The 15,841-nt window shown below is 38.8% G+C and overlaps 1 protein-coding gene across 1 annotated transcript in view; it reads left to right on the forward strand.

Annotated features, from left to right (window-relative positions):
* The first annotated feature begins 1,591 nt into the window (after positions 1-1,591).
* The window catches only part of Corin (corin), a 29,645-nt gene continuing 15,395 nt past the window's right edge, over positions 1,592-15,841 (forward strand). Inside the window, exons 1-3 of the mRNA XM_065233895.1 lie at positions 1,592-1,734; positions 1,843-3,577; positions 15,355-15,723. Coding sequence (XP_065089967.1) covers positions 1,619-1,734; positions 1,843-3,577; positions 15,355-15,723 — 2,220 coding nt within the window. The 5' untranslated portion in view covers positions 1,592-1,618. The remainder of the gene's footprint in view (positions 1,735-1,842; positions 3,578-15,354; positions 15,724-15,841) is intronic.

Raw genomic sequence — 15,841 nt, forward strand, 5'->3', positions numbered from 1 at the left:
TAGTCTACAATGGTTTGAGCCTCACGCACGGAATACAGATATAAATGACTAATACGTTGAAATTGTGGCAAAAACCTTGAATTAGTAAAGGGTTGGCTGGAAGTCGATTCGTTGGATATATTCCTGGCACTGCGGAAGCTTAAACGTGTAAACCCCGGGTCACGTGTAAATGGAAGTATTGCCGAGGATTGTACTTGGATTCTTGATAACTAATTACACCTTTGAATGTTTTTAGTTGATGCCTATTGCATATTTAACAGGACATTTATATCTGTAATTGTAACCAGCTCGATTTTGTTTGCAAACCTGGTCAAAATGTTTTTATTTAATTATCTTAAAGATAACTCGTCCAGCTCAAACCTCTGTAGGGGTTAGAGGTGGGACCATCATCATCATTTTTTTTTTATTCTTCAAAGTCACTGTATCCTGAAAATCTAGTCCAGTTAAAATGTTATTCGAAAGAGAGGAAAAGAATATTTTTTTTTCTTATTTAGCAACGAAATTCACGGGTTAATCCCGTTTTTTTCCGGTAACATAAAATTTCTGGCATTTTGCAGTTTTTCCGATTTCCCGGTTAACTGGTCCTCGTGATTATTATATAAATTATGTAATCGCAAATAAAAGTGGGCTTTGATGAAGAATGGTCTTGGTTTCATCTGCGTAATTTTCCGTTCATTAGTTTAGTGAACTTCCATCTAAGAACTAAGCCTACTAGGAATATCGGTACCAACAAAGGCATCTCAGAGAATTAGCAGGAATGTAATTATTTTCAACCAATTGGAATTCAAAAGGCAAAAGTTCAATTGTGTTCATTTACGTTTAAAATACAAACGATTAAAATCATTATTCCACTCATTTGTCAAAAGGAAATACATTTCGCGATAACGAACCCTTTTTTATCACCACCGGCTGTTTATGCCACTTTGAAGGATCACCATCAGTGAACAGGCATCCATACATGACAAGCTTGTTTTTCTCATACTAGATATTACACCATTTCGAGTACGATGCACGTGTACTGCCATCACTTACTTTTTGTGTATGTGCTAAACTTATCAGATGATGGAACCCAGCGGAGCAGACAAGCTCTATCAGCCAATATTGTGAACAAGAAGGAAAAACAGCTAGTAATGATGCATTGTTAGCTTGTTTTCTTTTGAAAAAGAACATGAGAGCGCAATTTGCTTGGATTCTCCGGAAAAAAAAAATGACGAACAGATTAACTCAGCATTTGCCTTCTAAAATCAGAACCACAAATAAAATTGTTACAGGGGATATCGCGCTGTTGACAAAAAGCGGCACATTAGCATCTCTAATAACAGTACAATAAGAAACATTCTCATCCACTACGATCTAGCTGCTTCAATTGCGTCGGACGGTTTTGTTATTGTTGTTGCCTCGTGGTGAACGATTCCCGGGATCTCGAATGTTGCTCTATGGAGACGCTTGGTGTACTACACATCACACATCACATATCATACTGATGATGTGCATACATGGTGCTTGGCAGCATCAACTTACTCCACATCTCTAATCAAATTGTGGTTGGTTTTTTGCTAATACTCTTTCTCTTTCTCTCCCTTTCAGACGAGTTGTGATTCCCATTTGTGTAATCGACATGGCAGCCTCATTTGCAAACTGTTCCTATGTGCCAGAGGCGAGCATTGGCGACGCGACATCCTTTAATTACGCAGACCGTGGTGGAACCAGTGGATTGGATGAACGTGATAAAAGGTAAGAGACGACCATTGAACCGTAGATTTTAATTTATGGAAATTTCTATTGGTCGATTTGTGTGCACATCGTTGGTAATTGATGATATCGCACTGTTCCCATCCGCAGGACTACACGTGCCGGCAGTTTGACAAACCACTCACTTCTGCACTTGCTAGAAAAGCATAATCGATACGAGGGAATCAACCTGACGCCACCACCGAAGAGTTCCAGTGGTCGTCGACATTCGTCCGATTCGTTTCCTATGATTGAGGATGAAAACTATCAGATTCCTCAGCGCCAAATAAAGAAACCTCCCGGATTGCAACTAGTTCCTCCTCCAGTGCCAAAACGAACTTTTCAGGGTAAGTTCACCCAACGGCAGTCGGAATCATTTGACGGTCAGAGTCGCAACTCGAGCGTAACATTGGATGGTTACCACCACCAGCAACCAAATAGCTATGCTCAATATCGACCGGATCGAATCTGTCAATCTGCATTCGAAGAGCAAACGTTTGGATTTTTTACCACAAACAAACCTAAAAACATTGGATCCTGCCACACTAGCGTAAGTGCGACGAGTTTCGATGATATTGGCGATACGGATGATTTCGTAATTTTCAACAAAAAGATGTCCTCAATAGAATCCAATCGGTCATCTAGTGATTCGAACAAATCCCAAACCACCATAGATACCGGTTACGTGTCGGCCAACGAGAACGATAGGTCAATTTTTACGACGGCAAGTTCAACCAAAGGCACCTTCCGAAGTCGTTTTTCCTCCGAAGACACCCAATCCTCGTTGGATAGTTTTCTTTCATCCGAACTACACCGAACAGACACGATCGATTCACTGCAAATGAACGATTCGCCATTCAGTTTGAAAAAGAACATTTTCAATTTTGACGTCAAAAATGGCCAAATGCGGAACTCCAGTTCGATATCACCCAATTCGACCGACGAAAAAATGGACAACTGTTCACCACGCAGCATCGAAAACAAAAGTGCTCGCCGTTTACCAATGGTTCCCACTCGGAAGCAAACCAACGTTCCACCTAAGATTCCACCTCCCAATCGCGTAACGCCACCCGCGCTGCCATCACGCTCTCAGCAAGCATTCGAATCACGTAAATTACAGAAACGCCAACAGCAACAACAGCAGCATCAGCAGCACCTCAACAACACTCCATTCAACCACAAAACCAGCCTGGAAAATGTACAAGAGCTTTACAGTCGTCCGACCGGCTTCCGGCGTAACATGCACAAGCCCCCACCGCTAAATCAAGTGCATCACTCGAAAGTCAACCAACGACAGGATTCCAACATATCAAGCGATAGCTTTTCGGCTACATCTAGCCCCGGCTACAGCAACAAGAACGTGGAAGCACCCCTCCTCCAACACACATCCAAAATGAACCGTTCGACGATGCGAAGCCATCAGCTGCCGCACCCGCAACAGCTACTACACCAGCAAACCAATTCGAACACGTCCGTCAACGCCACCCCGCAGGACACCAAGCAGTCCTCCTTGCAGCAGGAAAGTCACAATCCAGCCACTGTACGATCCGTTCCACCACGAGTGAGCATGCGACAAGATTCGAGCATATCGAGCGACAGTTTCAGCCAGACGTCGAGCCCCAGTTATAATACGAAAATCATGGAGGCACCGCTACTATCGCACGCTGCCAAAATGCCCAGGGTTTCCAAACCGATTGCGGTGCGCAACTTGGAGGAAGAGATTGCAAAGGAATGCGCTTCGGACAACAACGGATCGTCAGTTATCATCAAAAGTGCATCGACGCCGGCCAGCTTGCAGACCATCGTCCGGCTGTCCAATGGGTCGAACGTTTCGCTACAGGGGAAGGTAATTATTCAACATTCAAACTCTTACCTTAATGTTTTCGAGAGATTAGAATGCAAAAGGTGTCCAATAGGATAGGTCAACATAACAAACCCCTGCTCTCCACAGCTCTTGAGATTCGTTTTGAGGTCCCCAACGAATCCGGTTACGATCTGGATTTGCGGGAGAGCTTTAAAGTTGGCATGGGAAACGGACCAAAACTGTTCAATTGCTGGTTAAAAACTTAAAAATCGCTTAACTTTTACTTCACCTGGGACTAAGATTAAGAAATGTATTCAGAACAATTTCGTCCAAAACCGCAAAAAGTTATTATTTTTTAAGTACACTCAAAATAATCCTCACATCAATGCTACGTGAAAACACACATAGATTTTTTCCATCGCATTTTTCACGTAAGAGTTACGTGATTCACATATGGAGGCACTCAATTCAGTGAGCTTCTACGTCACAGGATTATCACGTAGAAGTCATGTGATTCTTCCGATAAAATTCATGGTGATTGCAATTGATTATTTAATGACGACTTCTTTTAAATAAAATTTATTCTTTATTTCTTAATATACATAAATAGACAAAAAAAAAACACATCGTTATTAAAAATATATTATCTGTTTCTTTGGTAACAAAACACGCCGAAAACGACGCAGAAATCGTCGCCATAGGAATTTGTATGGCGATGATTTCTGCGTCGTTTTCGGCGTGTTTTGTTACCAAAGAAACAGATAATAATGAAATAAAATTCGACCGAGACAAGGATCGGAAACAGGAACACTAACAAAACTGCATCGGCTTATAACTTCCACTTCATTGGAAGTCCATACATGATGGTCCTTGTTGTCATACTAAAAAAGGAACAACCTAAATTAATCTACATGTAAAATTTTAATTATTTATACCTACTACTCGATATTGCCTCACAAAAATAAAAATCAAACCAATATGGGCTTTCAATGACATGTAAACATGCACAATAAACTAGCATCATATTGAATAGCACTATGAGTGAACTCATTTATTTTTTTCAAACGTGAAAATCACTTAGGGTTTACGTGAAACGCACATAGAATCTGTGTATGTGTAAATCACGTAAACTTCATTAAAAATTCTGGCGATTTCGAAAGGAATTTCGGTTCACATATAAGTGGTATCGTGTAGCGTTTACTTGGGCCACGTAAAATTGACAGCAAAGTAAAAAGAGATACCTTACGTGATTTTTCACGTAACAGTAACGTGTCGATTATTTTGAGTGTATGGCTCAGCGCATACATACTTGCGTACAGATAAGCTTGTATAGGTATGTCTCGAGCACTAGGTCAACAGTAAAAAAATAATAACTTTTTGTACAGAAGTCGAATTGATTTGCGGTCTTGGACGGAGTTATTCCGTATAGTTTTCTCAACCTAAATCCCATGGTTGGTAAAAATTGAGCAATTTTTTAAAACATTACAAGCAAATGAATAGTTTTGTTCCGTTTCCCATACATTTTCCTATAAAACTTTAAAGCTCTCCCGCAAATCCATATCGTAACAGAATTCGGTCAAATTAAGCACAGTTGCTGAACCTCAATACTGATCAAAAGAGCTGTGGGGAGCCGGGCCTTAGGGGTGATTAAGCAAAACCTATTAAGGATAATTGCACACGAGTGGAACTTCGGATCAGAAAGTGGCTCCACTTGTCATTTGCGAACACTAGCGCACCTAGCGGTAGAAGGCATATTCTGCCTGCAGTTAAGATAGGCAGCATGCTATGATAGTGTGAGTGCACATAGAAAGCCCATGTGGAACGCTACCACAACACACTGCTTATTGAGCAGAAAAACGAATCACTTTTTGATTCATCGATTTGTTTGCACTTCCCCTTCTGTTCTGTGATAATTGGCTCATCAGACTGAAGATTTACACACTTAAAATTTTTCGCCGAGATTCCAACAGCCGAGTAGTTCTGCAATTTATTTTGCTGAGATTTAGTAAAATAATTGCCGAGACTCTGCTAACAAATATCATGTTGCTGAGATATTAGCTAACAAACAGATATTTTGGAGATATATCAGCAAAAGTAAATGCCGAAGTAATCGGCTGTTAGAGATTTTATCGAGCTACACACTTAAAAAAAATTCATGTAAATTTAGGTGCTCTGAGACTGACATATACGAGCGTCATTTTTGACATAAAATTGAGTCGTAATAGACGCAAAACTCAGCTCAATCAAACGTACTTTTCGTCGAGTACCGAACTTTTCAGTCTCGGAGCACTTAATTTTACATGACATGTTTGTTTACGTCTCATCCTGTATGTCAAAGATGGATTCCGTCACGTGTAAAATTAGGTATTTCTAAGTGTGTAGATTTAGTGTGTACAGGGCTTGGAAACATTTCTTAATCTCACACATTATTCCTAACACTTAAAATATTTTCATGATCCAAATCAAAGGAAACAATCAAGATCCACACACTTAAACAGAGACCCTGAGTTTGGTAAAAAAAAAAATACCATCGTAGATCGGTAATGCTGAAAATTACAGATGTTTCGGTATTTTCTCGCTTTATTGATGAAAACCGTAATTGAAATGACCGAATTTCGGTAATTTCATTTTAATTTAACGAAAACGGTAAACATTTTTACCGGAAGGTCTGATAATCAGCTTCATCACTGACTTCGGTGAAATATTTTACTGAAGTTTCGGTAAACAAAGCGTTCCATTACTGAGTTCGATAACAGTCTCGGTAAACGTCAAATCCACCATATTGTGATTTTCGATCGACTTTGAAAACATTCGTGTTTGTGAAAAATAAAAAGGTGAAATTATGGAGGCTGTTATGCAACACCAAGATGAGCAAATCGTAGATATTTTCCGTAAGTAATTAATTTTCGGTATCTAAATAAATACCGATTACAAATGGCCGATGTTGTTGCTTGCTTTTTCCGTCAGTCTAAGTTCCGTTCCCGTTGGTGACGATCTGAAAACAGCATTTGGATTCTTCATCCAATGCTTCCCTGTTTTCAGTGTAGCGCCGAATCCTTCCGGCAAAAACTTGTTTTTGTTCATTGGTGGAGCAATTTGCAATACTAACACATTGATCACGACTACAGCCAAATTTTTGCATGGGTTGCAGTGACCACCACCTTGAAACAATATTAAAGCAAACTAAAATTGAGTCGGTTACCTAAAAAATTACAATTTGCATATCGTCCTCAACATTACATTTATCCGGTAAAGTCGACTACAAATCAAGAAATGCACATCGGTAAACGTTATTGATCGTTCGGTAAATTTGACAGCTAATTTTGCTGATTCAGTTTATAGATTTTTCGGTAATGTTCTCGATTACTCATCAGTGTCATTTCCACTACAGAACTTATCCAAATCTAATCGCGTTAAGTACTCATCTCCTGGGTGAAAAAAAAGTCAAGATCACAGGTATAAAAATGAAACTACAATGTGTTGAATCGGAACCTAACTAATAAAAACCAAAGATTTAAGTAAACTAAAGGAGAAAAATCTGTACAACTCTCTAATAAGGAAAATCCCAAAGGCTTGGTAATGAAGTAATGAAATTGGGTTGTTAGCGGAATGCTTAAATAAAACAGCAAAAAAGGTTATCTTCCATTTTATTCCACTTAATAAATTTTGGTATCCATGACAGATACGTATTTCGACTACAATGTGCAGTCTTCATCAGTGTAATTCCCACTAAAGAACTTATCAAAATCTAAAATGAAACTACAATGTGTTGAATCGGAACCTACTTATTAGAGAGTTGTACAGATTTTTCTCCTTTCGTTTACTTAAATCTTTGGTTTTTATTAGTTAGGTAGGTTCCAATTCAACACATTGTAGTTTCATTTTTATACCTGTGATCTTGACTTTTTTACCTAGGAGATGAGTACTTAAGGGGTTAGATTTTGGTAAGTTCTTTAGTGGGAATGACACTGATGAAGACAGTACATTGTAGTTGAAATACGTATCTGTCATGGATACCAAAATTTATTAAGTGGATTAAATGTAAGATAACCTTATTTGCTGTTTTTTCAGATCTCAGAAACTTTGCCAATTTTTCATTTATTTAGATATATATATATTTTCATTTTTTTAGGGTCCTGAGATGATTTCTGAGACTTTCAAACAATTTAAATCTTTGGCCAACTTTGAAGCATCTAGAACATAGCAATTGTTTTGGCATTGGAATACATTGCAGCTTCTGAGACTATGTAAAATTTCAATATTTCTACAAATAAGTCCAAAGTTATGAATTTCTGATGAGGGTTTAGAGGTCGTGCAAATGACGTGAAGTTTGTATGGAGATTTCGGTGAATTAGTATGGGAAATGATTGATTTTCACTTACATTGCTCTAATTTTTGTTGTAGTCAGTGCTGAGATTTGCTCTTTGCATTTGCATTTGCACGCTCTCAGTATCACGCGTGATATTGCAACAAAATTTATCATGCTTGATATTGATTTTTCAAGCTCCTTTGATATTGCGAGACTATTCACAACGTGTAAAGTTGAAGCTGAGAGTTCAATCGCTGCAAAAATGATTCCCTTGTACCTTGTTTTCTTAGAAAGAAAAAGTATAGTTTGCTATCTCTTTTTTCTCTTCAACGATGGCAGAAATGAACCGACAGCTGCCAGCCGTTATGGAAGTTTCGGTTGCTCACCACCGTTTGGTTAGATTTGCAGCTGGTGAGTTTATTTAGCTTGATATTCCGAGTTGCGATATCAAAGCTTGCAATATCAACCATAGTTGTTTGTTTGTTGATTTTCTGTCGACGAAAATCAAGCGTGATCTTGTTTTTTGGTGAGCTTTGATCTTTTGATATTTTCCCAACACTGCAAAAGTAAGTATACCAATTGATTTGTTAGATCATTCTGCATATCTGGAACAAATTTAACAAAAAAAACGTACGCACCAAATTTAAGTTTTCAATATCAGTAAAACATATTGCCGGATCATTATCAGCAATAAAATGCTTTACTAAAAAACAGCAAACGGTATTTTGTACCGAGAAATTCAGCTAACATAGAGCTCTTTGACGTTTAATCGGCGCACACTAATGCACCACTCCAATTGAAGGAGTGCGAGCAAGAGGGAAACATATTAGTGGGAAAACAAACCATCCATTCATCCCTGTGTGCTAGATAGAGAAAGACGATTAAACGTCAAAAAGGTCTATAAACTATTGCTGGCCACCCAGTTAAGAGCTGTCAAACTAATAGCATCACAGTCGCAAGTATTTTGTATTCGCGCAAATCCGTCTACACCGCAGGAGGTAAAAAAAACTACAAATTATGTAGATAAGGACACTGGCTCGGACACTGATTATATTTAATAAATTATACATGGAAAATAGCCTGGCGATTTTGTCTTTATTATTTGTATATTTGTATCAAAGATCTTTTACAGAAGCTAGAAGTCCCTAGTGAAAACAATTTCGATTTACTGAGTTTAATAGTTGAATCAGCAAAATGCTGCCAAATGTCAAAATTTTTTATTGCTGAAAATCAGTAAAGAAATATAGCTGAAATATTTGCTGATTTTCAGTAAAATATTTTCGTTTTGGCAGAAGTTCGAATTGCTGGAAAATTCAGCAGCAATATTTTGCTGGAGAGTTTGCTGATCTTTTAACAAGCCTAAAATCAGCAAAATTTTGCTGATTTTCAGCGATTTAAATTTGGTGTGAAGGGCGCATTTTTGAGTTACGCCCTTTTAAACACGTTACTGCATTAATCTCACTAAAAACAGTGACTTGCCTTCACATATGCTTATATTGCAAGCACCATGACATGAATTTTCAATTGCAGAGTGCTTGATGTATTAATTACTTGACTATAATTTGCTCAACGGTTTATTAAATTGCTTGAGCTTTATTTAAATTAATTAAGTTAAGAACTAAATATATTTAATGAATATGTATGTAACTGTATACTTAAAGGGTGTCCCACATAAAATTGCATCACGAAAAAAAAAACCCTGTAGAAAATTTTCTAGTTGACCGATTCTTTTCAAACTTTCAGACAATAAATAAGTAAGTCAGCTTTTGGCATATTTATTTCATTCAACTTCAATACCATAACCGGACGCTCGCACCTTACGCTTAACTCTGTACAACATCTGGCTGCAGCTTCTTCTGTACGGAAACCCACTTTTTCTTTATGTCTTCCTCAGATTTGACCTCCCTGGGAAGCTTCCGTAGTGCCTGCTTCATAATAGCCCAATATTTTGCTATGGACCTTAGTTCCGGTGCGTTGGGGGGGGGGGGGACATGTTCTTGGGTACGAAAGTGACCCCGTTGGCTTCGTACCACTCCAGGAAAACATTTGAATAGTGGCACGAAGCTAGATCCGGCCAGAAGATAGTAAGACCCTCGGGTTGTTTCAACAGAGGCAGCAGACGCTTCTGTAGACGCTTCTTGAGGTAGATCTCCCCGTTTACAGTCCCGATAGTCACGAACGATGCACTCCGTTTGCCACATGAGCAGATCGCTTGACAAATCATGTATTTCTTGGCAAAATTTGAAAGTTTCTGCTTCCTTACTTCCTCCGGAACATGAAACTTGTGCTGGGCGGTAAAGAACAGTAGCTCCGGAAGCTGTCGAAAGTCCGCCATGACGTAAGTCTTATCATTCATGATGAGATAATGGGCTTCGTCAGCATCTGGGTGTACAGTTTCCAGGCCCGTGACTCTCCCACCGTATTTTGCAGTTCGGCACGATTTGGAGCCTTCTGCACTTTGTACATATGTAGTCCCTCCCGGTCCTTGGCTCTCTGTACGAAAGACTTGGACAGATTCAACTTTTTGACCACATCCCTGACCGAAGCATTCGGATTCCGCTAAAACGCTTTCGAGAGTTGCTTGTGATCCTGATCACTAATAGAACATCCATTCTGACCGCATTTCTCCTTCCGTTCGATGCTCAGAGTTTCGTAGTAACATTTGATGACACGACTCACCGTTGACTGCACGATTCTGAGTTGTTTTCCGATGTCCCGATGAGAGAGTTGAGGATTTTCCAGGTGCTTTCGCAAAATCAATTCGCGACTTTGCTTTTCGGATGACGCCTTTTTTCCAACTTTCGAATGGTAATGGGTAATTTTCTACAGCATTTTTTCCGTGATGCAATTTGATGTGGGACACCCTTTACATCAACAAAATTCAGTAATTCTTCGTTTTCTCGGATAATATCGACAGCATCAAGGAGACTGTAACATGCTCGTCCTGAAAAACCATATGTTCACCGTTGATGTCGTACACAGCAAAAAAATAATTTTGATATCACATCAAAGTGGATGCACTACAATCATGACGAAAATTTCATGTAATTTTTATGACCACATAAATAAACAAATGCAGTAAAAGCAGCGTAATGTCAGTTCATGCATTGTATTAATGATAATTTTGTCTTTTTTGGCAAGTAATATTACACCATATTTTCGACATGATTGTAGTGCATCCACTTTGACGTGATATCAAAATTATTTTTTTGCTGTGTATGTGAGCCTTTTCGATCCATAAATCTGCCCAGTCTGGACTTTGTTTCTCCACTGCTTGAAAAACCATGTTCACGATCCCAAGTTTTATACGGACGAATGTTTTCAGAAGCTGTATGAATCACGTTTTATTTAAAGCTACATTCTGAAACACTGCTGTTTTACCAGAAGTTGATGCTTTTTCGACTAGAAACTTTGACACAGCTGCTTCTAATGCCATTGGTGGAGAATTCTTTTCTTCCAGAATATCTTCTGAACGCTAGCGGCGCCGGTGGTGTAGTGGTAGCGTGATTACCTCTCACCCCAGCAGGCCTGGGTTCAATCCCAGTCGGCGCCGCCGGGATGTTCTGAGGCATAACATCTCTGATCACGCCTTCCTTCGGGGAAGTAAAGCCGTTGGTCCCCGGTTCATGAGTTGATGGGTCGATAGATAGGTAGGGTCGAGGTGTGGGAGCTGCCTCCCTGGCGTCGGTAGCATTGGTGCTCAGCACGGAAAACAAGATCGATCGAAAACAAATCAAGGAAAAAACAAATCTTCTGAACGCTCAGTGATAGTACAAACGTGATTCTTCCCTCGTCTGATTTTCGTTAGACAAGTATTACACATGTTTATGACTTTAATAGCGCTTGAATTACACGGTTTCGAATTGCCTTGCTTTAAGTTACTAGGGACTGTTTCCGGTAGATTTTACCGTACTTTATCTGGGAAGCCTCACAGACTTCAGAAGAACACTTTGAATTTGTTTTCGTACGCTTAGAATAGTTAAACTTGTATTTACGCAGGACCACTTTTTCTACTGTTTCCATTTACAGTGCTGCAAAAAATCAGACACTTGGCACATATTGAGGACGGACAATATTGCGATGATTTTGTACATTTAGGCTCGTCATTCTCAAATTACGCTTTCGATTTCGCTCACACCAATCCCACCTTGGAACATATATAACGTTTGGTTTCCATGACATTTCTTCTTATGTTTACTTTTGACTCCTTTGTTTCAAACCAGCTGGTCAATCCTTTTCCATATGTTTACTTCTAAGCCATTTGTTCTCGAGCTTACAGCTGGTCATGTTTACATAACAAATCCAGCTGGTGAACCTGTTTGCGCGCGAAAACCACAAAGAAATGCTGAAATAGTAAGAGTTTCAAGAGCCACAGAAGATTTTGGTAGCTTCCACATTTCGTCAAAAAAGTCTTAATATTCATTAAAACCACAATACCACTCGCGAGCATCAATATCACTTAAATAGTGATCTCGAATCACTTAACGTATTGGACTGGAACATTGGACATTCGAAAGACAAAAAATGTACACTTTTTTTTTTTGGTTGATTGCATGATTATCCATGATAAAATTTCAATCTAAACAGAGTGCGCTGCAACTCATAAAAGGCACTGGTGTGTGTTGCTGCGCTGTAGCTAATGACTTTTGTTGCCTATGTCTATTTGTGTTCACGCGTTTACGCGTTTGAAACATGGAATTTCATGTAATGGTGCATGTAAAATAAGCATATGTGATGGCTGTTTGTAGTGAGATTAATGCGTCTTTAAAAGGGCGTTACTCGAAAATGTACCCTACGATTTTTTTTTTAATTTGTTCAAGATATGCAGGATGATCTAACGAATCGACTTTTGATGGAACGCAATTTTCGATAATAACCGTCAGAGGAGCACCGTCTACATAGATGCTTGTTCACTTTAAGGGCTCCATGCAATTGTGTTGCACAAGTGATTAAATTTCGTTTCAAATTTAGCTAATACAAAAATTTGCACATGTTCGTCACTGTCAGCATTGTCACTGACAATTGTCATGGTTTGCCTTGACGATGACTGTTAGCTGAAATAAGTCCCCAAAGCAGAATTTTGAATATCGCCGTCTATTGTCGAGACTTTGCAGCACAGGTTGTACACGAAACGAAAATCAATTATTTTATCTATGTGTTTCACTTATACATTTTTGCCAAAAATCAGCCTTATACATTCCATAAGACAAACTACATAGGTCCTATAAGAATGCATAAAAGGTATGTGTGACCGCTTATACATTTCATTTGACACATGATCTTCATTAACTTTTTGCAAGGCGTCTGCTTATTAGTTGACTTATACATTTTATGAATAATCAGCAATAGAAATTTGCCAAAAAGAATAAGGAGATTTCTATCCGTGTAGTTGTTCAAACATTGAAATTCAGTTAGTAGGTGATTGTCATGCCAATGCCTGTTGTATTGTAATGGAATTTGGGTGTTTTGTTTTGGGCACATATTCATCTGTCAATTTACATTATTTCGTCATTATTTTTTTTTTCGCATACCTATCTTTTTTGATCTGCTGTAAAACTGATTGTAGCAAGAAAAAACTTTTTGGTCATAGCCATAGCAACAACATATTAAATTTGTTCAATATTAGAACATGTAGAAGCAAAGTTAGACCGACATAAGTAATATTTGCGCAGTTTTATGTTTTGAGACAATGAAACGTACCGTACCGGAGGTTTGATGATCCCCATTGATTTCCGTCACTTTTTTAAATCCAACATGGTTTCCGTTGGTTTCAGTAAAACTATCAAGTACCCTACAATATGGGTATTTTTGGAACTGGGATGACGTTTATAGGCTGAAAATCCATTGCCGGCGTCATTTTTAAATGCAAGATCGATTATCGACATCTACACATCATTCCGGTGTAAAAAATACCTTATTGTAGGGTACTTGACAGTTTTTCCTAAAATATGCATATTGCAAATACAGTTTTTTTTTCAAAAATCAATGGCTGCCATCTTGGATTCAAAAATGGCGATATATGTCAGCCCTGTTTCGAAAATACCCATATTGCAGGGTATTTGACAGTTTTTTTTCTGAAATCGATGGCCGTCATCTTGGATTTACAAATGGCAGCGGACATCTATTTTCAATCTCTATACGTCATAACCGTTTCGAAAATACGCATATTATAAAATTATTTGATTTGTCTTGTCTTATATGGGAATTTTCAGTGACGACAGCTGATGATGATTATCGGAGATTTTCGCTATTTCATATGATCATGATCTGTAACACAAATGATAGTCGCATTATCAATGCCTTCATCAGAAAACATAACAGATGTTCTTCCCAAAATACCAACTGCACTGTTTGAATACATTCCAGAATAAAATATGACAAGCAAATCACATTAAAATATTTTTTGTGATGTGGAAAATATTTCGAATCTGCTTAGGGCATCTTTAGTGGTGGTCTAATCTTGATCCAAAAGTATGTCACATTTTAACCAGCTAAAATGAAAAAGATCAAGCCAATATAGGTACATAGATCAAACTGTGTGCGAGTCAAAACCAGCTAACACCCTGATGTCGTGGCCAGCCTTTTTTTATCTCGTGCGCATTCGTACACGGTTTTTATAAGGCAATTACCGTGAAATTCACCTCCGATGACTGTCAACGTAAGTGATGTGTGGCTTTAACAAAAAGCCTTGAACTCCTCGTCCTCCTGCTTCTCGTACTTCTCAGTGAAATTATAATAAAAACCTGTATTTATTGAAATTTATCTGGTATGATGTCGCTTGCTGGATTTTGGCCCAAGTCAGAAACTGGACACTTCCCTGGAGGTACCAGGAACATGCCCGAATATGATCAATGTGGTTCTGGGCACTATACTTGACTAAAACTGGTCTTGTTTTTTTTTTTAATTTGTGAGGTTTTATGTATCAAATCACAGGTTTTGAACCAAGTCAAAAACTAGCCACTTCCATGGGGGTTCCAGAAACATGCCCGGAAATGGCAAAGGCACTTTATTTTACTTTCATTGACCTTGTTTTTGGAATCTAATGTGATTTGCTGTGTCGCATAATGGGTTTTGGATCAAATCAAATACTGCCCATTTCCTTGGAGGTGCGGGAACATATCTCAAAGGGGCCAACATGTTCCTGGGCACTATATTTGACTACCATTGATCGTCCGGGCATACATGAATGGAACATCAACATCGATCAAATGTTCAATTAGTCAGCGTTTAATAGACTTTATTACTTCCTTAACCCTTTCCTTCCCAGATGGTTTTTCATTGTTTTGAGATGCAAAAATGTGTTTTTGAAAAAAAGTGCTCGAACAAAAGATGTTCCATAGAGTCTAATATTATGGAATCTTTATATTTAAAAAAAAATATATTTCAATATTTACTAAGTTGAATTTTCAAGAATATATATAGACGAGCATATGAAGGATGATAAATAAGTGCTGACTATTTGATAATATATAAAGTTTGATCCACCCACATTCTATTCCATTCCCTCCAGAAACTCCAAATCTTCAAATCGCGCCGAAGCTCCGAGTCTTACCATTCGCGCCGAAGTCGGATGAAGTTCCGTGCATGCCAGATCGCCGTCAATGCCATCCTTCTGATTGGACTTGCCATCGGTCTCGCATCGTATTTGAGCAAGAATCCACCGATCACATACGTGAATCAAACCACCATTGCCCGAACCATCAACAATCGACTACCACACGTTGACACGACACTTGTTCCTGCCAAGATGGACCGCAACCCGGCCCCAGGGGTTTGTCTACCGGTGATCGTCAAGTTCTGCCAGCAACACAAAGTTCCCTACAACTATACCGTGTTTCCCAACTATATCGGACACTTTGGCCAACCGGAAGCCCAAATGGTAAGTACTCGGTTGTCCCTTGAACTGCCCCACTACCCCACAGCTCCAACCTGTCACTTACTGGTTGTGTTTGTGATTGCTTGCTTCACGTTCACTCTGACTCACCAAGAGCGATGAT

Source organism: Ochlerotatus camptorhynchus, unplaced genomic scaffold (assembly GCF_037179485.1).
Source record: "Ochlerotatus camptorhynchus isolate MF236.1 unplaced genomic scaffold, CSIRO-AGI_Acam_v1.1 ptg000423l, whole genome shotgun sequence".
Lineage (NCBI taxonomy): Eukaryota > Metazoa > Arthropoda > Insecta > Diptera > Culicidae > Ochlerotatus > Ochlerotatus camptorhynchus.